Source organism: Anopheles aquasalis, chromosome 2 (genome assembly GCF_943734665.1).
Source record: "Anopheles aquasalis chromosome 2, idAnoAquaMG_Q_19, whole genome shotgun sequence".
In the NCBI taxonomy this organism is placed as follows: domain Eukaryota; kingdom Metazoa; phylum Arthropoda; class Insecta; order Diptera; family Culicidae; genus Anopheles; species Anopheles aquasalis.
This window is the reverse complement of record NC_064877.1, coordinates 43,782,501-43,808,458: the sequence shown is the minus strand read 5'-3', so window position 1 is coordinate 43,808,458 and position 25,958 is coordinate 43,782,501. Positions and strand designations below refer to the sequence as shown.

Genomic DNA, 25,958 nt, shown 5'->3' with positions numbered 1-25,958 from the left:
TTCGACACATTTTTTCTCGGATTTGCTTTTACAGCACCGGCACTGCCACCTTTTTAGGCTTGTTGAAGGCACTGCCGACGATGGTGGCGTTGGCAAAAGTGATGAGCCCGATCGAGATTCATTAGTCAACGATCTGCTGAGGGAAGTTGTAGGTGATGAGCACATTTTTGAGAATAATTCCGCAGATGAAGCCAGCCTTGGTATTGCTGTTCGCTGCTGCATGTGTGCATGGGTCAAATCAATCGCTAATTGTCGTAAAAATTGTGAGCGTTTCACAGATTCACATCACGAGGACTCGACGATGGATCGATCTCGGAAAATATAACATATGCGTTCAAAGCTTAAATATCTAGGATATTAGCGAACACTACGGATGGCCATCGGTTTGTCTTTCTTCTTGAACTGTAGCAGCTGATCATTTGGTCCGCCGTATCCACACCACCTGAATATCGAAACACAATGATTAGCGCAATGCTATATCGATGGAATGAGAAAAAAGATCAAAACAAACCTTTTGTCGAATTGTCCTGACCTGACAATTTCAGGCTTCTTCTTTGGCCCTTCGGCAATGATTGGTTGCGAATGCATAGTGATAATGCATTAGTAATATTGTTCCTTTGTTTTTGTGGCCAACATATGATACCAATGTGGTGGTCTTATCAAAAGCAAACGTTGATTAGTATAAGGGTTTCTTCTTTAAGTCCAGTCATTTTGGCGGAATGAAGGTTTTGTTCTTTCGAACAGTGCCAACGAGAGTTATCTTACGCCGTAAAAGAGTTTGGCCCAAATTGAACGTAGTGAAAAAATTGTCTGTTGTAATATTATGGCCTTTCAAGGCATCGACCAAATCTAGAACCACTCGTTCGTCTAGGTTTTTTCGGGATTTGCTGTGGCCGACTTTCCGAGACACGGTTGAAAATTCCACAAGTAGCTTGTCAAGGATTCCACTGCTAGCCAAAACTTCAAACTTTGTTTAGCCGGTTTGGATGGCATATACTGTCAAAAAGAACACCGTCCTTTGAACGCCACCAGTTGCTCGTTGATTGTCACGTTTTCGTGACAATTGTAGAACATTGGAAGCAATTCCACCCATCAATTCCACAAATCTCTAATCGGGGCGAGGCCGTGTTGTGATGATATTATGTGCTTGTGATCCGATGATCTCGAGGAATGGTTTGTCGCTCCAAACCATTTGATTTTTTGCAACGAACAACGGATCCACCAATCTCAATTGATTCTCTTCATCACATTCGTCACTCAAACACGAATGATGATACCTCCTTCCTCCTATCTACCACTTATCGTAGTCATTCCCCCCGGATGGTCGACGACCACGCTTACCTAATGCAATAGTTTGGTTCGCTTTGTGGTTCCGGAATCGGCATATTAGATTGTTATGGCTACAATTTAGATTGTAATGACTGCGATATCAATTCGTTTTGACGGAAACTTCTCCATCCTTTCATCTAGTGAACGTCCGGCAATTTTCGAGACGTAACGTGGTCGTATTTTGACGCCCAAATTCGTTTATGTGATTTGGATTGCGAACCAATATTGCGAAATGTCGTTCGTTATATTCTATTATACCAATATAAACACATATAATGCAAAATAAGTCAATATCTTTTGCTTACAAAAGCTAAACAATTCATATTCAATCGTTTACAAAGCCATTTCCATAGAAAATACACCATGGACCAAATGGTCCGCGAGGATAAAATTAGTGAGTTTTTTTGAGGGTAACAGCAGGGTTAAAAATGTGTTATAAATTGTGCAATACAAGACCAAGCCATGGCTTTAAATTGTACAACTCCTACACCCAGACCGGCATCGTCTATTCAGCAGGAGCGAATCATTTCTCGCAACTAATGGCCGGCTCAAATGCTATATTCTGAAAGTGCACGTTAATTATGAAACCATGTACAGCACGAAGCGAAGCGAAGGTATTCAAGAATTGCATTGTTTAGTACGTCATCGTTGACGTCGTACAGCTCCCGAGCGGACCGGGAAGCTGCAAACTGCTGTTCCCTGGAGTACGGTTAGGATGCCATTTGTCTGACAATGACTCGACCAAGAGTCTGGCCATCCTTACACGCTGAAGCTAAGTCAAGCTGGCAGCTTCCTTGATAAGGCTTATCCTACCGGGGGTCCCGGTCAACGGACGGACGGGCTTCGCTCGGATACCAAGGATATGACGAGCCATTTCCCTGTGCCCCACTCCGCCACAGGTAGGACATCCGCTAATTGTTATCCACTTGAGGTAGATTAATTACCGCATGAAGAAACCCAAATGCGGTTATTCGTAGTTGTGCTTTGCCGCTGCCCTTGGACATGAGTTTACTCTACTACGGGGCGGTTGTTTTAATGAAACCATGATGAAACCAACCGGACCACAACCGGGTTGGGCATGCTGAAGACGATGATGATGCTTCGTTTTCCAGACCATCCAGACACTGCTTTGGCCCATTGTACTGGCGCTGAATTCATCGGGTGCAGCATTCACCAGTGAGTGTTGATTAGCGGTGGATTTATGTGACGGAACCCCACCTAAGGGGCTAAGGGGGAGAGTTATGATACCGCATTCTAAGTTTACCGTGTTCGTGCTAACGGCAATGTGTCCATGGTGTGTGCACGGCCAGCCGAACCATTAGCAACTGTTGGTTTACTTTCGAGGACAGCTTTTGGATGATTCTAAGTTGAATGAAGAAAGTTTCATCATTTTCATGCTTAGTATATTTTTCGATCCTTTTTGGTAAAAATCTTTTCTGAATGCATTTCCTTCGAAAACGAAGATTACTTGCGAAACAGCAACAACGAGCGATAGTGCAACGTTGCGGCACAGGGACAACATGTGTTGCGATTTATAAATATATTGCAAATCACCGCTCGCCCAACTTTGCCCATAACTCTAACTCATTTTTTGGCTCGATTTTTAAAAGTTTCTGCGCTTGGGAAACTAACTTTTCTACAGCCTGCGCAAAACAGCAGCCTGTCGTGCACCGTTGTCGGTCGCGACCTCATGATGTAAAATTGCGGCCACCGTTAAACTTTTCTATCGCAACATGGCGAAACTGTTTGCTATAAAATGACGCGCGTCGGCATCGTCTGGTCAGGAGTTATTAAAATTGTTTCAGTTTGGGTTCGTTTTTGGATTCGAATAAAAAATGTGATTCTGTGGATCACAAGATACAACAACAATTTTTTTAACCGAGTACATCTTTGAACTTGCCAATGTTTAGGTTTAAGTGTAGCTGTACTCGCCTTATGTTACTGCTGATAATATAATTATTAAGCACAATTGCATTATAAATAACAAATATTTTGCATTTGTTTCATTGCAGGTACGTAAAACACACATCTCGTGAAAAGGCGACCATTCCAAAATGTACGGTAAATCTTGATCTGAAACTCACGTATCACACCATTGGGCGACCAATAGTATTCTGAACTTTCTCTGACGCCGTTGTTTGGGGCAAATTGCGTTAAATCTTTTCACCATCTGGCGACCACCGCTTGAGCACCACCTCGCCCACACTGCGTCCCAACTCAGAAGAGTTGTTCACCAAGCCACAAAATCCAAAATAATTCCCTCGGGCTTCTTGTTTGGTGTGTGCCGGTGAACTGATTTCAATTACAGATGACCTGGCGCCTCGCAACAACTGCACTACAGATGAGCCTCGGAGGTTCACACCTGGCTGTGTAACAAATACCGAACTTGCCACCCAATGAACAGTGCGCCACTACCACTGCTGGTGTGCCAGCCTGCTGGTTGGAGGACTAAACATGGAATCGCCATGATAAGCAAACCACCGTTCCCGCATAGAATTGTAATTCCATATGTGGGTGCCCGAGGATATGTTTCTGGTTTTGAGCGCAAAATGATATTAAATTGGTGGTTTCGGGGTGGCCAACGCGAGCTGCTGGTGCCTCTCTACCACCACACTGGATAGTGCTAATCGAGTTGAACCATTATGCACCAACGCGATGGGTCGGTATCGGGCCACCAGACAAATTCTGTTCCACTGCCATGCCTCGATTTTTTTTTAGTGAAATTGATACTCAATTTGCAGAACAACACACGCTAGTACCGGTACCTATCGTCTCATCTGGCGCGCTTCTAGAGCAATCGAAAAAAAAGGCATCTGCTTCGAACGGAACTAATTACTTTCGGCGATAGCACAGACCACCATTCAAAATATCGATTCCGGTGTAAAATCAACTCATCCATGAAGACAATCTTCTGCGAATTTTCCTATAGCCTGCTTCAATATCATTTTACTTAATTACGCCCAAAAGGACGAAATACTGAAATCACATTTTCATTCCGCACGGAACACACCAGCAGCGCTGCTGGAATTTTCCGTTTTGTTCCGATGATTAGTGGTGGAAACAAGGAAGGAGTCGGAACCATCATCTATTTGCTCATTTCAAATCAAATCAACCAGGATGACGCGATGCGTGGAAGAGTAGGTAGAAGGGAGGATGTTCTGTCAACATGATGACAGTCAACCTATGCAAACGAAGGCAGTCGCATCATGTTTGTCTGCCAAGAAAGGAAGCACAGTTTACATTTTGCTGTACGTCCAAAGAAGAAAAATAAATGTGGAGAATTGGAATAAGCGTAGCACCGAGACGAAATGGCACATAATGCGTTCACGAATGCGTCCTTGCTATTCGCAATCGGATTTTCCGGAATCATTCGTCCCAAGCCCCAATGCACAAGCGAACGAGACTGAGGAGACATGAATCACGACGAAAACACATCATACCAATGGGAGCAAAATAAATTGAAGGGACCCTTAAACGGCAGGCAGACAGAATTCGTAGATTCGATTCTCGCTTGGCTTTTGTAAATCTTTCCCGTGGAGTGTGCTTTATCGCAATTCGCCAGCATTTTCGGGTGAAGACGTTCTCTCCGTTCATCGAGCGACTCGCAAACATCGTATTTGTGGTGTTCTTACTCCGTATCGATGTTTGGATGAAGTCTTCGATTAATTGTGGTATTCCACAAATATTCCACAAACGGTATTCCGTTTGCCATTTACTGTCACTATTTTTACTATAGTAATGATTTTTAGAAGACGGTCCTGAGATCCAATTAACTTACTAAATGTACAGCATAATTTTGTTGTTCAATCAGCATAAAACAGGACATCTCGTAAAACTCATAGAATAAGCCATAAAAATTCTCTTTTCCATGTCAAATTGTGGCAATTGTGCCACGTTTTACTTGCAGAATCCATTACATACACTATACAGCCTTTTTGAACATTTTGATATAAATGATTATTAGTGTTTATACAAAGACAGATGATAGTCTTGCACCACTTGGCCGATATCAGGCTTACAGGGTTAAAACTGATCCATTTGCTAACCGCATAGGATCTCTCCTCATCATAAACTATCGTCCACTCTTTACACAGTCAATTTATACCGCCATGAACCGCCAGAGTATGCTCTACTTGCACAATCGCTGTCACTGTTCATGACACGCTCCAAGAACTTGTTCCCTCCAGTGTGTACTCGTGCAAACAACACCAACAAAAAAAAACGGGTGGCGGTGTAAATTACTTCTGTTATTGCCAGCTCATTATTTATTTCGTTTTCGAAGTTGATTAAATTATGAAAGGCTAAAATTAACATGGAAAAATTGGCAGCTGCAACAACACCACACACACCGCGCCACACCAACGCTCGGCCGCAATATGTGTCTGTTTTAATTGAATTGTAAACTGGTGGCCGCGTTCTGCACAGCGCAACAACACGGCAGCCCCTTGCTTCACCTCAATCATTTGCATTCGCGCGCGCCCGGCAACGGGTGTGATGTGCACCTTATGCAACGTTACGACGACGATGCAAATCGGCTTTAGGATGTTATGCGACACCGGTGCATATTGTTAATTGATTTTAAAATAATTATTTCATTTTTCCTACCCGAAGGCCGGGGGGCGATGTTGATCCATTTTCCTTTGCCCAGGGCTCCCTTGTCTCCCCTGTTTGGTGACATACTTTCCACTCGCTAACCCCTTTTCCGAATGCGGCTGCTGTGTCCCGTCCATCCATTTTCCAGGTCCTGCTCAATTAACATAATCCAATTTCCTTCATCGATAAATCAACACGTGTCGCCCGGCCAGCGGGTTTGCTGGCCGATGGCAGAATGGCAGGCTCGCACCCTTCCTGGCGACCTTTTGTAATGAGGGAGGGAGAGCGAGAGAGAGAGAGAGAGAGAGAGAGAGAGAGAGAGAGAGAGAGTGAAATATCGATTACTGTACTGGGAGACTCTTTCGCTTCCTCCGCACCAGCGCCAGCACGATTTCCCATCTTTTGCCACTCGATCCTCTCGAGCCACCAGCACATGCAACTGTTGCGCGCACCCCGAGATGCAACTTAACCCCACGGTGCACGGTGTTTTGTTTGTACCACAGCCGAGTGGTTGTTGTGTTTCGCTAACGCAAGACATACGCCTGTGAAACCAAGGCCACCCTCGGTGCACTTAACTGACCTGGTGCACCTGGAAAGAGTTATCTGCTTACCGAGAGGATATGACACAACAGACGCACGCACGCACGCAGACAAACCAACCCTTCATCATCCCTTACGGCAATTGATTTAGGCACTTGAAGCACACATATGGTTTGGGGTGGCGGCTGACTGGCACCGACATTTGCATATAAATCTCACATTAGCGGCCTAATTTGTGGTCGTATTTGCTGCCCACCAAATGGGGAATCCTGATCCTGCAGAGGGAACTTCGGGTGCCTTGGGCGGATTTGAATTGGTGTGAAAATCGAACCACCCCAATCTGCCACACCTGCAGCCTTTGGGCGTGAATATTTGCATCTTTCATCAAGCATCAGGTGGTGTAGATAGACCGTGAGATAGAATACAATGTAGCCTCACTTCCGCTCACCGAACGCTGATGGCTAATAACTATTTGAATAGAATTGTTCGACAACGATTTACACGCTCACCATTCGAGAAGCCGGCGATACATGAAGCGTAAACTTTCGTATAACCTCAAGCCGGGGATACATGAAGCGTAAACTCTCGTATAAACTCAGAGTGTAATGCCAAAAAGATTATACTTATGTCAAAAAGATTATAGGCCCGCGGAGCGTAAATCCGAGCGTAAAAGCAAGCGTAAAGCCGGCGATACATGAAGCGTAAACTCTCGTATAAACTCAGAATGTAATGCCAAAAAGTTTACGCTTCGTGTGGCAGGCATAATCGCATAAAAGTTTATACCGAAACGTCAACTACAATTACATTCGTGCACCTGCAATTACACTATGCTATTACATCAATTACATGTGTTTTTGGCCACAAAAAATATAAATCGACGAGATAAGTTGATTTCTGAACATCTTCTTTAATATTTTAAGATGTTTTTACTGTATATTAGCGATTGAAGAACATTGAATCCATCATAACGCTACGCTTCATGTTGGTGCTGTGTTTACGCTTGCTTTTACGCTCGGATTTACGCTCCGCGGGCCTATAATCTTTTTGACATAAGTATAATCTTTTTGGCATTACACTCTGAGTTTATACGAGAGTTTACGCTTCATGTATCCCCGGCTTAAACACAGCACCAACATGAAGCGTAGCGTTATGAAGAATTGAATGTTCTACAATCGCTAATATACAGTAAAAACATCTTAGAATATAAAAGAAGATGTTCAGAAATCAACTTGTCTCGTCGATTTATGTTTTTTGTGGCCAAAAACACATGTAATTGATGTAATAGCATAGTGTAATTGTAGGTGCACGAATGTAATTGCAGTTGACGTTTCGGTATAAACTTTTATGCGATTATGCCTGCCACACGAAGCGTAAACTTTTTGGCATTAAGCCGGGGATACATGAAGCGTAAACTCTAGCGTAAACTCAGAATGTAATGCCAAAAAGTTTACATTTGCCGTTTACACGGTGTAAAAAAGATTATAGGTCCACGGAGCATAAATCCTAGCGTAAACGCTGTTTGCAAGCGATTTGCCTCACTATATTTCCTGTTTGTGGTTTGCATTAATAGTGAGTGATTATTACTAGCGTTTTTAATCTTTTTCTTCACAAAAAAAGATCCTATTTTTCTCACAAAAGTCGATAAAAGTTCAGTGTAATTCGGATTACGCGTCTCAACCCGGTAATGTAAACATTTTCAAGTGTAAATTAATTTTATATTTACGCTTGAGTTTACGCTTCCTGTATCCCCGGCTAGATAGGTGAGCATAGAAGCGGTTTATTAACGCACACTCAAGACGCTCCATTGCCATCTTCCTTCCCGATTGGCATCCGATTCCTTCGATTGAAGTGATAACGAACCCGGAACTCTTATTGCGTGCACCAAATATGGCGAAGGCGGCAAACGCTTTGTCCACGTTTATCTTGCTGATGGTAGTGGGATGGTAAAATGTTTTCCTTCCGCTTCCTGCTGTCACATTGAACGCGCCAGCGGATGAGACGCGATGGCGCCGACGGATGTGGCAGATGTTGGAAGGGAAATTGATTTATGCGATACACAAGTTAATTTGTTGGCTTTAAACAGCGTCGCTACGCATTGCCCACAATCGGGATGTCTGTCTAACGACAATGGACTTTGTTGCGGCCTATTTCGCCATCGCACTTCGCTTTGGCAAATAATTTATTGCACGAGCACCGTGGCAGAAGCAAGGTAAAATCAGTGAATGGAGCGGAGTGGGGGCCAAGATTATTGATCTGACGCGATACTCGACGGATTATCATCCGAAAGCAATCGTTATTGATTTGCGTCTGATGACTTGTTCACAATCGATAAGCAATGCTGTCATCTCGCCGTATGACAAATGGGCGCAGCTGGCAACTGGATTATTGCTAGCAATCATTTAAAATGTGTCGCAATAACTGAACTGACTTTATTTCTGGCAATTGATTTTGTGTCTCGAAATGGTTTAGAGCTTTTCAGCATAATGTTGTTTCATTTATAGGCATAAATCAATCAATCAGAACAACAGCAGGTCTACCGAAAATCCACGTCCGATATCTTTGCTCCATAATTCAATTGGGAAACCTACCTCTTGTGCATTCGGTCAACAGACATGTTAGAATACTGTCGAGTGTATTTGCATCTTGTAAGGGCGAAAGCAAAAAGTCAAACGAGAGAGAGAAAAACATACCTCTCGTGGCAACACGCCAACTAGAGTCACGTAAACGAATTTCAATGAAGGTTATTGAATGTGCCAGGTGTGGGGTGTAGCGTGGAACAGTGGAAGAAGAAGGGGCAAAGAAGTCAAAAAGTGATAAGCGGAGAAACTCGGCATGCTGTCAAGAGCTGCACGTACCGACGAAAAGTTAAATTATTTCATCAAAAAACCCAGCATCAAGCTGTCAAGCCAAGGCAGTTCAGCTGGAACCGGCTACCGTCACATTCGTCACGACTAACAAACCACGCCAAAAAATTGGCAACGGAGAGGGGGTGGGGGGGCGCTACTCGCGGACATGAAGGCAACGAATGACGCTTCCTGACTTCACCATTTTAATTTCGCAGTACCGCGCGCCCTACCGAAACAAGAACTACATCCGCTCGATAACAAGCTCATCCAGACGTTAATAACGTCGTGAAACGTCCAACGGTAAACGCTGGGTAAAGCTTCAGTTTGCCATTAAAATGTACGCTAAAATTGTGTACCTGTTCTGTTAGCTATCAATCGGATTCATCGGTGACTTTCCTCCTACAAAATTTAATCCCAAAACAGACACACTCGCGATCATCCTGGTCCAGGCAAATCAAAGCATAATGAAAGTGAGCGGATAGAAATATGAAGTAAATATGTAGCTATGAGCTCTTGGGCTGTTAGCGAAAGCTCACATGGCATCTTCATCCCTACTGTGGTGGCATTCTGCTAAAAGATGTCTCGCTTTTGCTGTATGTATGAGGCAACGGATGCTACTACGGCTCCGCTTGGTAGCAGACGAAAGAGAGATGTCATAAACAGTCAAGTGCGCTCTTGAACATTGAAATGAAATCTCTTGAAAGCTCTTTGAAAGCCACTCTTTTGGATCCGGAACAACGAGGCCGGTGGCACGGATCACGGTACAAAGACAAACAAGCAGCCAAGTCAAGTTAGCGAATCAAATGCTCCGCAAGGCAACTTTTTGTAGATCTTATGAAACTTCTTACAGAACTGTACCTCGTAAAAAGGGGCTGGTAATTTACTTTCAATGTCTTCACATTTAATTACATGAACTTAAGATTTTTATATAATAGAAAAGTAGAAGCTAGCAATTTGTATGCTAATGCAAGTGATTATTATTATTTATCAATCATTTTCACTTCATATAACGGTCGCCAAGTTATACGGTTATACCAGGTGCACCACTTGCTACTTCCATCGATCGAGGGTGGTTTCCTCACGCCAGTGAGATCGAGAAGAAAAAGTTTCGTCCCCCGCGGCTCGCTCCATTCATTTTCCCTCATCCCTTTTGAAACCTTGCGTTTTTGCATGGTGCTGCCGGTGGATTTCATCAGTCATAGCTGAACGCTTGAGCTCAGCTGAACATTGAGTACATTTGCATCATATTATGTGCCAAAAATCTCATACCCTGCAGAAACTCATTGGCCTCGTTGTCGCCCTATCCCTTCCGGCACCGTATCGGTATCATTCGTCTAGGATCTCCATGGGACAAAGGAGCGTAAAGCAGATGAACAAGAAATTTATTATCTCGAGCAGGATCATAATGTAGGAAATTACTTTCATCACTCCGATAAGCGGGACACAGGTACCCGGGGCATGCCTGTGCTGCAGTTTAACTACAAGTAGGACCACTGGGACTGGACTGGGAAGGGACTCCTGTCTGTCGGCTGTTGAAACCATCCATCCGGACGACTGGCTCATTAATGCTAATCCGTCGTTACGTGGTGCCGTCATCTGGAAGAGCGTCGCCTTGAATCCTTCGCCTCTCTGAAGCGGATGGAGCTTCGCACTCACCATCCGGGCGCGTAAGCCTTCAGATGTTTCACGCTGCATTAGCGGGTAGCACCCAACTAAAGCTGATAATTATGAAAGAATGATGGTAGTTCACTATGAGTTAAGTGCCAGCGTATACTGCAGACAAGGGTAGTACTGCGTACTACTGTGCGCAGTAATGCGATTCGTTTCCGCCTGTAATTAAAACAAACTGCTCAGCCATAGCGATAGCAGGTTGAGAAATGTTGTTCTAGCAAAAACATTCGATTATCTGTTGTAAAATTACTTCATTGGGTCTATTACTTATCGTTACTATTGGCACACAAAAGAATGTACCAACAATGGGAGTGCTATGTGATGCTTTCTATGCGGAATATTGAAAAGAAAATAAAAACACGTACAAATGTTCGAATTAGAACAGAACTTTTTGTTTTCCCAATAAAGATACCTCAAGAAGCGTTTATAAGACAAATAAAATGTGTTTGTACACGATCTTGTTGTCATTGGTTTGTCTCGAAGTACTTGACCAGCTCAAATTACTTCCCGTTATCCGGTTCCCCGTTTTGCACTCGACTGGATTAACGATTTTTCTCCTGTGCTCTTCGTCCTCCCCCGTCACGGATCAATCATGCGAAATTAATAACGGGAAATCGGCAATACAAATCAAACATTCAGTGGTGGATTGGTTTGAATTGATATTGAGAGTTAAAATGGTCGATTGCTTGGCGAACGGTTTTATTGAATCTCCCCGGACTTGTCCCATCGATTCGTCACAGCTAGCACCAAATCTCATTTCGTGCGCGAGTTACGGTTTGATTTTTTTCTTTTTCCTTTAGATTTCCTTATTGTTTCATGCTGTATTATTTGCTCATTCATTCGCTTGTCATTCAGATAATCGCAGGAGGAGGAAGCATTGAATTTACGGTTACTTTGGCGGTTAGTTTTCAAGCGATGGGACCTTTGGAAGAACTTTGAGAAACTCTTCCTCTTTCGCAGAGTATGCCAGAACGATTCGTAAAGTCGATAAGTACAGGTTTTCTTTTTATCGGATGCATACAAGACTTACGAAATCTCTCAGCGGCAAAAGGCAAAGCCCTTTTCTTCAACCGTTTATTGCTGTATCCACGTTCCACTGGATTGCATTCATAATAGCGCCCTGGATGACGCCTGGGTTGATAACGCTGCCCAGTTGATAAAGTTCTCCCACTCAGTAATGGATGGTAATGGTTCCGGTAAAATCAGTAGAAACCTCGACTCTGCTACCTTTGACGATCGCTGCAAATTGTTATGAAATGAAGTGCGGAAACCATCTTTCACGACAGTTGACTCTTGCAGCGGTTTCTCTTTTCATAGAAGCGTTAGTTTTTTACGCCTTTTGCCATTCTTTTCATTAAACGGTTCATCGCCGCGTTCTGGCCGAGAGGGTCGGGGTTCGTTTGCAGCATAATTGAAATATACTCTCAACCAGTCCAACCCCGCACTGAAGTGCAGTGCCCGCGAGAGTGCAATCAGAGTATTCCCTTTGCCATCGCCTGAATGCCGCCCGGCATGGAAAAAAGGGCACCAGCACCAGCACCGAAAATGAAAGCAAAAAAAAAAAGAAACACCGGGCACTTTGACAACATGCAGCGGGCGGGTTTTGGGGTACGACCACACAACCAGGTGCTAACGCTAGCCTAGCCGCCGCCGCCGCCGCCGCCGCCTCCGCCACCGCCGCCCGATTGTCACCGTGTGAATGTTTCTGCTCCGTTGCTCCTTCTCGTTTGTAGTGAAGAGCAAGAGTGAGCCTGCCGGTGCGATAGAACTGCAGGCAGAGATATTTTCACTTACTCAAGATGCATGATTTATTAGCAACCGGAGCGTGGAAGGCTAATGAAGGCATTTTTCAACTTTCGATGGAACCTTTCTGCCAACTCTTCGGTCTGCGTGCGGTTTCCTGGTGTGCAAAAGGTGTGGATACTTTCTGTGGAATGCAGTTGTGTGTGTTCAGTGAGTGGCCCATTGCTGTGTAGATTTGCCCTCCACCGGGAATGCTCCCGCTCCCGGAGTCTGCATTCTAACGAGCAATTTATTTTAATTTTATGTGATGAAGATCGTTGCAAAGTTGGGCAGAGGTTCGTTATTCCGTTATGCCGGGCCTCAAGGCTGTTAAGTTTGCCGGCGATTGGGCTTTGCTACTTCATAGAACATGCGCTTGTTCGAAACCTGCTAAGGTCAGATTTTTGTATCTTATGCTCTTTTTCCTCCATTCTTGCTTTATTGCAGTGAAAACATATTTAACGTTTTTTTAATAAAATCCTTCTCTATTATTTCTCCTGCACAAAAGATCACTTTTCTGCGGGAAACGTTTTTGGTACGAAAGTTTGATGAGTCACTTTTCGTAATATTTGCCAACGAGTTTCAAGCGGAACAAAAACCAAACATGCCACATATCCTTAACGTTAATGTTATTGGACAGCCACTGGGTAGCAACCTCACACATTAACATCGACGAGCCTTCCGGCAGCGGTGTGGTAACGTTTGGCGAGCGTAGCTGGCCTAGCTTCCTAGCTTCCCTTCGCCCTGTGCTGGTATAGATAGATGAGTGTGGCCACAAGGACCGTTCGGTTCCTTGGAAACTTCAACAATGCCTGTGCTGGAAACTACAGCACCGTGTGATTTCCTGGCGCTTGCACTGGCACACTGTGTGTGGTCTGCAAAATATGTTCCTTCGTGTCTTACACGCTACCAACAGAGCGCGGGAAGACGGGACGAAGAGCCCCCTCCTGGGGGGTCAACAGCTATTCTGGTGAAGCTGCTCCAGGGTGTCAAATGATCCAGAGCCGATGCTCCGATGTTTTGCCAGTATCTCGTCGAGGACAGATTAAATGTTAATTCCATTACCCAGCCCCGGTACACCCCCCGCTCTACTACTTGGCTTTCCTGGGAATCGCTTCGTGTTGAAGAATTGCGAAACACACGGCAGCAGTAGCAGCAACGGCGGCAGGACGACGGCACCGTTCATCGCTGACTAGAAACATGTACACGACTGTCTTGACGTACGTGACCTTACAAGGCATCTGCCGAACAAACCGGATGTAGGAAAAACGCCGTGCCAGAGATTGCTCCACTTCACTTCACTTTGCTGTCTGAGACTCGGCGGTGGAGGGCGGCGGCCCTGGTAGCTCCTGCCCCCGTTGTAGCCTTCTCATTTGATCTTTTAACACGTTCTACGCGTTCGTGGGTGCTGGTGCTACCGTTGGCTCGTAATCTTCGAAAGAGACCCTTCGATGTGTGCAACCAGAAATTGCAAATTGAAACGATAGTGTGCCGACCGAGATTGAGCAGCACGATAGTAGTGCGATTGGTGGAAGGATGGAGCAGGCCTTTCGTGTCTAGAGAAGAGATTTATTATTTTATGTCCTGAATGTTTATCTTCAGTGTTCATGTTATTCACGCTCGCCTGTCGTCTGACCTCCACTGTATGATCGGAGTCAAGTGAACGAGAGAACGTGGTGGTTTGGGTACCAGGGTATCATTTTATAAAACACCCTTTAGTGGAATCTAATCAATCTGTGCAACGACTTTAAGCACGCTGCTAACAATTTTAATTAATGTTGTTAAAAGGACACTGTGCACGGGCACGTTTTCTCCAGTGTGTCTGTGCAGTTAAGACGCACCGAATGTGCGCTAGAGTATTGAGTACTGGTTTGCTAACCGCAACGAATCGATCGATCTTACATAAATCGTATGCTCAGCTGCCGGATACCCGTCTGGTGGATGCAGTTTCGTTTTTCTCTCTTCGCCGTCAACGGAACGGCAAGATTGAAAAAGGGGGCTCACTCGCTTCTCGCTCGCTTTATCGCTTCCGATCGTTAATGTGCGACGCCAAGCATGAAGCCGAATTATGGTCCAATTTATAGGCAATAATTTGCCCGAAATTCGTTCCGTGCGCGCGGCGGCCAACCATTTATATAACTTCATTCCGTCCAATCTGGCACGTCTCATCTTTGTCATTTGGCTCCGGATTCTCCGGGAAGCTGGAAGCATCATAAATGATGAATCCGGCTCATAATTCCTCGGTACGACGGAGCGGTACGACGGTGCATAATCAACGTCGCGCCTTCATTGGTCGCTCGTCTGCCTGTGGACCCCCGGAACCGTTCGGCGTCGCTTCGGTTCGAGTCGTCCCCTGATGGCGTCAGTTGCTTCTTGGCGCAAATTTTCCCGCATTCCGGTGGACCCACAGACCACAGGGTGGGATGGCTGCTGGGAAAAGCTGGAAAAATCCCGCCAACCAGCAGAATATGTATTCCCATCATAAATCTCTCAGCTTCGGCAGTCGTGCACCTCGTCGTGCTGCTGGTGCTCATGCAGTGCACCGTGCCACTACACTACTATGCCAGATCCCTGACTGTCTGGCCTGGCCCAACAGCTAACTTTTTTACTTCCACCACCCCCTGGAGTTTTGTGTGCATTTTTCTGTAGCATTTTCCCGGTAAAACCAGGGTTTGCGCGCGCGCGCGCTGACTGCCACCGGAGCTAGCGGAGTGAATTTGGTCCTCGATCGTGCGGGCTCTATGTGCGCCACGGAGCCCATTCCACGTACGTGGCTGGCAATGCAGCGTCCGGGGAGAGTTGCGTAGCAAACAGTCAGGCGACAGCCAACAAACAAATTAATCCATCCATCCTCCGGCTCCATCGTTCTCTAAATAAGAGTCCGGGATTGTGCGCAACGGTGAAATGGGAGAGAGGGAAGAAAAAAAACAGTCAAATTGCCGGTCCTGCAGGTATGGCCCATCAGTTGTTCCTGATTTTTTTTTCTCTTTTTGAAAAAGAAAATACTTCCTCTGCCAGTGTTTGCTGCTGGTATTTGTACGTGGAAAAGGTCAAAGCTTTTCCTCTAATATCATCGTGTCATCCGTGTATTAAATTGAATTTAGACAAATGTCACAACAACGCAACGGCAGTGGAAGGTAAACCATTCCAGCACCGGAATGGGACGTCGTTCGACGTGTGCGAGGCTTTCGGTTCAGCGGTGCAATGCACCAACTGTACCGTGTACCGTGTTGGATGTTGAGAGCACCATTTTTCATTCGCTGATGGTTTGCGACGGAAAATAGAAACAAATCGTTCCGATTCATTCACCACCGTTCACAGAGAGCAGGTGGTAATCGACGCATTTACTGTACGGTGGCATTCATTTTTATTTATGTAAACTGGAGATTCATTTAATTTCGTTAAAACACATACTTACCGCTTCTACGCAATTGATGTACTTCAAAATCTAATTTGATGATTTTTTTATTCCTCAAAATTGAGATGTTTGATGGTGCTTAACAGTGTAAAAAATCTTCCATAAATGTGTTGTAATGTGTTTTGATGATACATCGCTATGCAAATATAGGAAGGATCAAAATCTATTTCATGTTTGCGCCGAAACACTAATGGTTATTTTGTATTCAGTGTTGGTACATACTAAATAAATATCCGTTCGGCAATTTCTGACAGGGTCAAAGTTTAAGCACACGTGTACCCCATACCAACCCACATCCTTTGACACCACTGTATTACATCCATAAAGGCACAGACGCCATCGGATGGATCAGCAAACACCCTTATCGATGAAGCTCATCATTTCGACTGCAAACCGTTAGCAACCCAGCTTGAAAATCTTTCCAAAGGATAAAACACCGTCTAGTCCATAATGGCTAGCGGTGCCGGAAGCAGCTCGGCCAATAAAACTGGTTATACGTTTGCTCACCCTGCGAAGTGTGTTAATGGAAAGGGTATCGAGGGATCTAGAGATTTGATGGCTTAAATTGATTAGCTTGCCAAAAAGGGTGCCGTTCTAGGCGGCTGCTATTCCCGATCGATTGTTTCGACAGCAGGGCAGCAAGGCAATGCCGATTTGCCGCTTAACCCACTTAACGCTTAGCCCAGCCCCGGTCTGTTCTTTCGCTTTTTCTATTAAAACGGTAGCTTCTCGGCTTCGGACAGCTAAATCATTCGACAGCTGAGACACAGCCCGTTTGCGGCCACAAGATGAAGAGTTGATCCCATCTCCCATGCAAGGAATACCACGGCGCCCCATTTTCACTATGAAACATGGTTGAGCCCGTTTCTCTCCCGAGTGGTGCTTCACCGACCGATCCACGTGGGTTCGCTGTAAGCTGGAGTGGCTTTTTTGTCGGATAGCAAAGATGGCCCCTGCAATTGGCAGCTGATTGATGGCGATCAATGGGTTTTCAATTGACGTTGACGTAGCGACGGTACCGCACATGTGCCCCCAGAAACCAGTACCAGCATAGGCCATGGGATTGGCAGCTTTTATGAACATTGATAACAGTAAAAACAAAACGTCCTACCAACACTAGCACCACCGCACACTGCCGTCCGCAGCCGATACCGGAAAGGATAAAGACAAAAACATAAATTATTCATGGCAATCGGTTTAGGTGAAGCGTTTGAAATCGTCCCGGGTGCTCGTGATAGCGCCGGCAAGCCGAAAGCTTCTTAGGGTGTTCTGCATGAGGATGGTTGATTGATTGATTTTATCTCGCTTCCTGTTACTGTTTTTTTTTCTGCTCTTCTTTCGTTACAAACTCCCTTCGCTTCTGCTGTATAACACCTTCCGACTGCTGCTCCATCCACGATATCATGTGATGTACTGCTGTTTATAAGAATTTTCTTCCCATCTATCAGAAGCTCGGCACCGTTATGCCATCATTTGAGTAGCGAGTGCGTCAAATGTGTCATAATAGCTTCTAAATGATCTTTAACGAACTATTATTTCTAATGATTCTGTTTTGCTGAACTACAGTTCGTTTTGAACTACAGAGTTCGACAGTTTTGTTCTTTGGATCAATTATTGGAGCTTTTCATAGCTTTATTGGTATATGCTTGATGATTCCTTTGCCATGGAAGCGGTTTTTGTTCCCTGTTCCTCTCATAATAATCTCCTTACAGTGGATTTATCTGGAATCTCAATCACCAAACTATCTTACAATGCCCATCCCGATAATTCAGTACCACGTACGTCGATCCAATGTGTAGCTTGTGCGAAATTACGGCATGACTGCAGTGGTTTGAGTGGTTGCTGGAACAGCGTTTGTTGAATGGTTGCTGAAGCTACTTATGCTCGTAAAGGAGTAGCATTAAAATAAATCCCCCTTTTGCAAGTCTCGTATATATTCTGCTCACAATGCAAATAATCCCTTCCATCCCGGGACGCCAGCGTATGGGGAGAGCGTCTGGCTGAGCGGCTAGACTCTAGTAGAACGCTCTGTGCGGCAGATAATGTGTTCCATATCCCATTCCATATCAATTTTACACGAATTCCTGCGAAAACGCAAGATGCGCGCGCGCGCCAGTCCGGCGTAGGCTAAACAGCGTAACGTTTTTCACATTAAAAAGCTGCACTCGAGAATCTCCGCGACCCAGCATTTTCCTATTGTTCAACCTCCACAAATGGCGCAAAAAAGGGGGTTTTTCCCACCTCCTCGTCCTCCTGCGTGCATGCCCTACAAGCCAAAAACAGCAACAACGAGTTGGCCGAAACACCCCGTTGCTTCAGGAGCGAGATTGTTCCAGCGAGATGCATGTTTTATGTTCTTTTGCTGCGGCGAATGGGTTTTTAACAATAATGTCTTTTCTTGCTGCAGCGGCAATTTTAGGCGGCGGAGGAGCTCCATTCTCATATTCCCCCAATGGCCGAGTCTACTACGAAGACTGCAAGGCACAAGCAATAGGGCGCCGATGCTGCAGAAGACACCCATCTTCTTCTGTATCGCGTGCAGATACTGCTGCGTCTGGCATCAGCAACAGAGCGAATCGAAGTGGCTGCTCGACCAACCCTTTCTATTTCTGGCGTCTGATTTGAAGAGGGGTAGAAGAAGTCATTGACCCTGGACCCTCTGTCGGAGGGATCGGAGCAAGTGCCTGTCAGCAACATAGCGCCAGAAGTGCCCGGCGGTACAGGATGTTCTAGTAGCTCTGGTTCCAGCGTACATGATGGCCACACAGCTCTCAAACCAGTACCAACTCCAGTACAAGCCCAGCATTATTTGCCAGTTACCCTTCGAAATGTGCCTCCTTTACTGATGAAGAAATTTTGAAAAAACAACCTTTCGTCTTGGAATCGGGAACCAGGGGACCACTCGGGGCCATTAAATCCTTTCCGATAATGCAGTAGAGGATGAGCAAAGTCGCGAAGCGCAGAGAAACGCTTGGTGGATCGCTGGAGGGAGAGGATAGGTGGGGTCTGTCGCGTTTCCATTTGGAACCGGTGCCAAGTGATGCGCATTTTTGGGCAGTTCGACGAACTCGTTCGGTTGCCAAAAAGTCTTATCATGTCATTATTTCATTTTCGGCTGTCCGCAGCATAACAAGCGTAGCGGCATATGCGTAGTCTTGTAGTCTAGGCAGTATTCCTGCAGCCTGGCGTAGCTGCTGGTCAAGCGGTCACTGAACTGTGGCATGCTAGTTTTTCGTGTTTCGCATTCGTTGGGTTTTTCCCCCAAAATTAAAGCTTTAAAGGGTGTAGTCCTGCTTTGTGCTCCGAGGTTAAAGCTCAATAATATTAAGTGGAACGAGAAATCATTTGAACGTGCACGGTCGATAATATCTTCAAAAGTGTGTTCTGTTACGTTGTTAAAGATGTTTTTTGTGAAGAATAAAGAAACATGGCGGGCCACTGCCAGCAAAGCTACGATCCTTATCATTAGAGAACCATCTTCACAGTTGCGATTTCTCGTGAAAGTTTTCTGTCAACCCTTTTCTCCAGCTTAACCGTCGCAATTAAGACTACATTCCTTCGCCAACTCACCGAAAGAGAACTGAATGATGGACTTTAGACCACTTGCGGTTGCCGTAACTACCGCAATTTGAACCCGCCTTTCAAAAAGGAGCAGCAAGAGAAAGAAATAGCCCCGAAGTCAATAATGGATTGCCATTGTGATGTGTTCGCACTGATTAGCAGCGAGGGTTTGTGGTGCTGAGATAAAAAAGGGGCACGCCAAAAACCGGCCAACCGGGACTCTGACCGCCGTCAATCTGGAAAAAGAGGTGGGGGGGGGGGGGAGCCGTTTAGTGCGAACGACTTGACGGATACGGTTGGCGCTGTACGTAAATACATATTCCCAGGGTGGCGCTGGCAGCGGTGAAGCAGCAGTCCAGGAAGTCATTTTAAGAAACGCGACGAAAACCGAAGGTCCCGGGAAGAAGGGACTTTGGGTCCCAAAATATAAATCCTACTAGAAGAATTTGAGGTCAACAGTGTACATCTCGAAAGGCGAAAGTAATTGAGCAGAGCCTGAACATTCGAGGCGCGCCCCGCCGGTACCCTGCTCGAGTTAATTAATTGGAAAAGTTTGTTTTTTATTTCCCGACTGCCAGCTAATGCGTTCCTTCCATTTCCTGTGCCTTTGCCTCTTTGTTTACGCCTTACGGAAGGCTTTATGATTAGTGAAGCCCGACCTTCATCTTCGCCCCTTTTTGGTGGAGGGTAGCAAATCGATCCCCCCCCCCCTCGCGCCGTAGGAAAGAACTGTGGAATTAATGAGTGCCATAATTTGTTTGACTTATGCCATCACCCTGGGATTTTCCTAGGGTTTTTATAGCTGCCGAAACCCCAGGAGATGTTATAATTTTGACACATTGCCCTTTTCCTACGTCATATCGATCAAATTATATCAGGCAGGTCTTTTTTTTGTTGTTGTTGTTGTGGTAAAAAGTCAGTCTCGTTTGTTTTATATACGGATGGTGACTGTGCACGTCGGATCAGATTAAACCTCTTGGTGTATTTTTTTTTCTTCCCTTTCGTAGCTTCTCCTGAGCGTTATATTGTGATTAATTGTTTCACATCATGTCTAGTGGTGATAGAAAAAAATAAAATCGATAACAAGGCAAGGCGGAGAGAGAGAGAGAGAGAGAGAAGATATACATTGTATCCACCCTTCACCAAGATTACCTATTATACTGCTTCTTGCACCCCGGGTTGCAGAGTTGCTCTACAATGACTTTGCCACTTCTTGTGCAGCTCGAATGCACTTGCACGGTACTAGTAGTGTTGCGCGCCAATCAATACTATCATTTGTCCGCCATTACTCACTGTCAGACTGTTGACATATACTGTGCTTTGCAGCTGTTGCCAAAGTAAATAAAAGCGCATTAGATTCAATCATTGTATTGAATAGAGAAAAAATAACCTCCCGCCAGTACCCTCTCCTCCCCGTGTCTGGGAGCAAGCTGTCTGAAAGGGAAGCGTCCACTCAGGAGTGCGGACCACGAACGCTAAAGCTCTCAGGGCTCATTCAATGTAGCTTCACGCTCCTAGCGCTCTTACAGCGCGCGGTACGTGAGCCAGAAAAATTAAATCAGTTGGGAAATAAACTTATTTAGTTCTTTCCTGCTGCTCGCGATGCTACCGGACCCGATGCAACAACGGGCAGAGTGTGCATCGCGTCCTGGAATACGTTAGAGATTCTAGGTCAAGTTGATGTTGCGCTAGGAACGTGGAGGTGCATTCAGAGGGTAAATTCTGCGCAAAAAAAAAATAGAAGTGGCCATAGAACTGTTTCATCGAAAAGATGTGCTTTTACATACTAGCATTTCTCATTGTACCTTAACAGCTCGACAGAGAATGAGCTCAACCTGTTTTTTTTTTTTGCCGTAGCAAAAATTAAGTAACTTTCAACAGTTTCTGCCAACAGCGCCGCAAACCGTGCTGCAAGTGACAGCAGACGACAACACAAACAATCAATCACCGGTTGGTCCCAGCCAGGGATCGAGATCTTGTCGGTGGTTGGCCTGTCGTCAAGTTAATTTTTCTATTTTATCCCCCGACTTGTGCCCTGTTGCGACAAACGGGTCGAACCCGTTGTTGGCGAACGATTCATTGGTCCTGCCGGAGGAGGGTTGCTCGCTTGCTGTCACTTCGATCATTACTCATGTTCAAAGTGTCACACACGTATCGAATGGGTAAGGTACCAGGCGCCTCCATTCCACCGGGCGCCTCCATTCCACCAGGCAACGGCTACAAATCTGGGATACTACCGGAATTCGGTCCCTTTGATCCAAAAGGAAGAAAAAACATGACTTCCTATTGTTACTCTGAAACGGGAACTAGGGACGACGATGGAAATCATTCCCTCTGCACAGCAGTAGTGTGCATTTTGAAAATGATCCCTGTGCTGCAGATCTATCGCACAAAGTCACAATAGGAACACAGTAACCCAGGACGGCAGGAACGATGGAGTGACACTGCTTGTTTGTACTGTTCCCCAAAGACATGCCCAGACCCATCTGGGAAAGCATCTTTTCATATTTCTTTTTTTTTTTTGCGGCGAGAACACAAAACGTTGTTGCGGAGTAAGAGTGCCCTGCCTGTCGGAGTAACTGCAATATGAGTGTTAACATCCGCTTCCGCTAGCGCCCCACCGAGTGCCAAATTACTTCCGCAGAGGCAAAGAGCGAGCAAGGTAGCGGGGAACGGTGGGTGAACGTCTACGTAAAACGAGTCTCGAATCAGTTCCTGAGAAGTTTTTGTTTTTTCGTCTGCGAACAAACACGTGTACCCCTGATAACAATAGCGTCCAAATGGTTCTCCAAAGACCAGAAACAGAAATCGCACTCGTTCTGTGCTGGGTGGGCGAACAAGTTGTTTGTTTGCTCGCAGCCCCGTCGTGTGCGTTTAAAGTTGAAAGTAATTAATTTACTTTCTCTTCTGCTCGCCATTGCTCGCAACCGTGACCACCATCTTGCTCTACACACCATGTAATGCACTCCGATTTCGAGAAAGAAGGAGTTTCTTCGAAGAAAGCTAGGCAACATTCGCAAGAACCCCACGCTCAGTACTTGGTTGTACAAATTGAATGAAAACGAAAAATAATAGTAGAAGACCACCATGGAAGCGTTAGCCACAAATTAAGCTGAACATATATAAGGGATTCACTTCACATTCCGGTTGTTACTGCCATTCTGCTTCATGCACAACTTCACATCATCACTCACCGAGCCCACCGAGCAGGAAGCAGGAAATGGAAACAACTGAAATGAAGATGGATGAGGCGGGGGCTAATCCTGTTTTATTATTACTTTGCTGCCACCCCTCGGCACCTGCAACACCCGAGTCCGAGTTGCTAGCTATCGCACGGGATAAAACCAAAGCTAGCAGTCATCATTGTTTGTCGTAGCGTTCTGTCGCATCAAACAAGAGAGTGGCTATTGCGTACCGTTGGTCCCCTTGGCGCGTTGTGAATCCCTTTGGCGGTGGGGGCTGGAGTCGTAAGCATGAAATATTGAACCTTTCAACAGCCAGACGTCGATAGATGGACGGAGAGCGGGTGCTTTTAGAAGCTAAAAACGTTCTAACAACGATCGGGGACCAACGGGGAAACGGAGAGAGAGAGAGAGAGAGAGAGAGAGAGAGAGAGAGGTAGTAGATAGTTGGGTCACATCACACGTGGACAAATATGCACACCACCCCGCTCCATCCTGGCCTCCATCCGTGGTGCCGGTGTGAGCACGGAGCGGAGCGAAGGTTGATCCGACGGCAAACGGGACACCATAAATTTGAATGACCAACCGACGCACAAAGGAAATACGATTCTACATTGCCAGGAATGACACTCCTTTATCTCTAACACCCTAGCAAGGGTGTGTCCAGGATTCTCAAAGGTTCGACACCGGAGCACCGAGCCGTCGCTGCGAGGATCACAGGATCAGCTCCGTAGCACTGAGCAGTGGCTGCAGCTCGATACTGTTACGTTGTTGTTTGTGCGGTTTGTTCTCGGTAGAACCGTAGAGTGGGTGATTCGCAAAACCTTCTTAGAAATCATTTAAGATCCTTATCGTTTGACATTGGATACACAGTGGGTATGCCGAGAACGTTTCGGCTTTCCCGGGAGCACCAAGAATGCCACCTCGACACGTCTGGATGTTGAATTGAATATGTTATCGAATTTATTATCTCGCCTTTCGAGTTTGCGGAGTCGGAGGGAGGGGGCTCGAACCGACTGGGAAAGACACAAGAAGTGGTGGATTAGGTTTCCGACGGTTGCACGCCATTCGTCCATCCATCCATTCATCAATTGTAATAGAATTCTTCAAACTCCGTTTCATCTTACTACCGCGAAACCAATGCGAAAGATGAAAATGAGGGCGAACGCCATTGTCGGAATGTCCTCTCGAGCACGTGATATGTATGTGTGCGGTTCTGCGTCTGCGAAAAATTAATTGGACAAAAATGACGCCCCCCAACTACCACCATTCCACCTTTCCATCGGTCGCTCCTCGTAAAAACCATCGTCGGATAGAGTTGTTCGACAAAATCCCGTGGTGTACACCTCCGCTTTGGGGTTGGGGTTTACCGGTTGTGTCGCCTCTCATCAGCACACAATATTTCTAATTTGTTCCTCGATGGGGTACCCGCTCTTGGCGACACACAGACACTAGCTGACACGTTGCGGGTGGGCACCAGCAAACCATGTGTGTGCTGCTCCGGCCCTGCACCAGGCCGGCACCACCGGCCGGCCCTCCCTTTTCATTGCCTGCCAGCACATTTCCAATGAAGGTAAAAAAGGCAAGTGAGGTGGAAATGTTCAAAGAAAACCACCATCTACGTCGGTTTTGCTGTTGGAAATGGTGGCTGCTTGGCGAGAGAGAGAGAGGATACAGGGCAACCAGACAATCTAACAGCATCCAGCATGAATTGAGATCTGCATGAAAGAAGGACAAACTTTCCCATTCCCTGTCCGCATCTTTCCGCACTAGCTCCGATGCCACCAGGCTCTCGCCGGGCTGGATATTACGAAACGTGTAAGTGGATGAGGATGTAAATTCCCGAAACATTGCTTTTAAATTAAATTCATTAGCAACGGAGCACGCGCACGCCTCTGGTTTGTCGGACCGGTCGGTGTGGTGTCCTGATGTTGCTGCTGCTGCTGCTGCTGCTGGTTGGGTGCTGAAGTGTTAGACGAGGAATTTCTTCAAGCTGGACCGCAACGCTCCATACCGGCACCGAGTGGGTAACCATTTTGAGGTGAAAAGAAGGTGTTAAAACCATTTTTTTACGAGATGGGCTTCCACTTTTTACATCGGAAACATAACCGGGCTTTAGGGAGTTGAGCGAGGTGCTTCCCTGCGTGAGGTGAAATGTATCCTCCATGGTATCCATGGGTTTTATGTATGCCGGATTACCGGGAAGGTGTACCTGGCTGTTGACAATGACACTCAGTGCTATATACGAGTGACTTGCTAAATGATCGGTCGTTAAAAGCGTACAGGATGTTCAAAAACTTCGGTCAAAAATCAGTTTCCCAGCATTGCTTATACACTAGGGGCAACTCTTTACATTTCGGAGAACAGTCCGAGCGGGAAACGGACAACGTACGATCTATGAGCTACGGAATGCAGTGTACCATTCAAACGGAATGTGCCCTCCCATGTATTTGCAGCATTGTCGCACACTTTTCCAATTATGAAAATGATTTCAATACTCTCTACCAATTTTAAACAAAAATCTACTGGAGCTTAGAAAACAAACAACAATGAAGTTTCCAACTTGAAAACTTTTTAACGAAAAAGCTCAGCCAGGCTTGTGCTGAGGGGAGGAATTGAGGATGAGGGCGACACGATACCTGCAAAATGTGCTAAAAGTGTAACTTTCCTTTTCAGATTTTCCACGAACACTACCACTTCGAGCACAGCCGGCTACACAAACGCTCGCTGAGTCCCTCGAAACCCCATCAGCAGCGGCTGGAGACTGATCAGCGGGTCCGGTGGGCACGGCAGCAGCGGGCCAAGTCGCGCCAAAAGCGCGACTATCGTCCGTTAACGAAGCTACCATATCAGCTACCGTTTCAGCTGAACGATCCGAAGTGGCCCGAGATGTGGTATTTGGTAAGTAGCGCGGACGAACTCGTTACTTGCATTCCTGATGGGAGGAGAGACAATCTAAACCATCCCCCATTCCCATACATTTGCAGAACCGCGGTAACGGGCTAGATATGAATGTGATTCCCGCCTGGAAGGAAG

At 45.9% G+C, this 25,958-nt stretch overlaps 1 protein-coding gene across 1 annotated transcript in view; it reads left to right on the top strand.

Moving 5' to 3' along the window:
* The window catches only part of LOC126581038 (furin-like protease 1, isoforms 1/1-X/2), a 78,715-nt gene that overhangs the window by 33,382 nt on the left and 19,375 nt on the right, over positions 1-25,958 (top strand). The window contains exons 2-3 of the mRNA XM_050244454.1: positions 25,599-25,823; positions 25,910-25,958. The exon at positions 25,910-25,958 is cut by the window's right edge and continues 80 nt beyond it. Coding sequence (XP_050100411.1) covers positions 25,599-25,823; positions 25,910-25,958 — 274 coding nt within the window. The remainder of the gene's footprint in view (positions 1-25,598; positions 25,824-25,909) is intronic.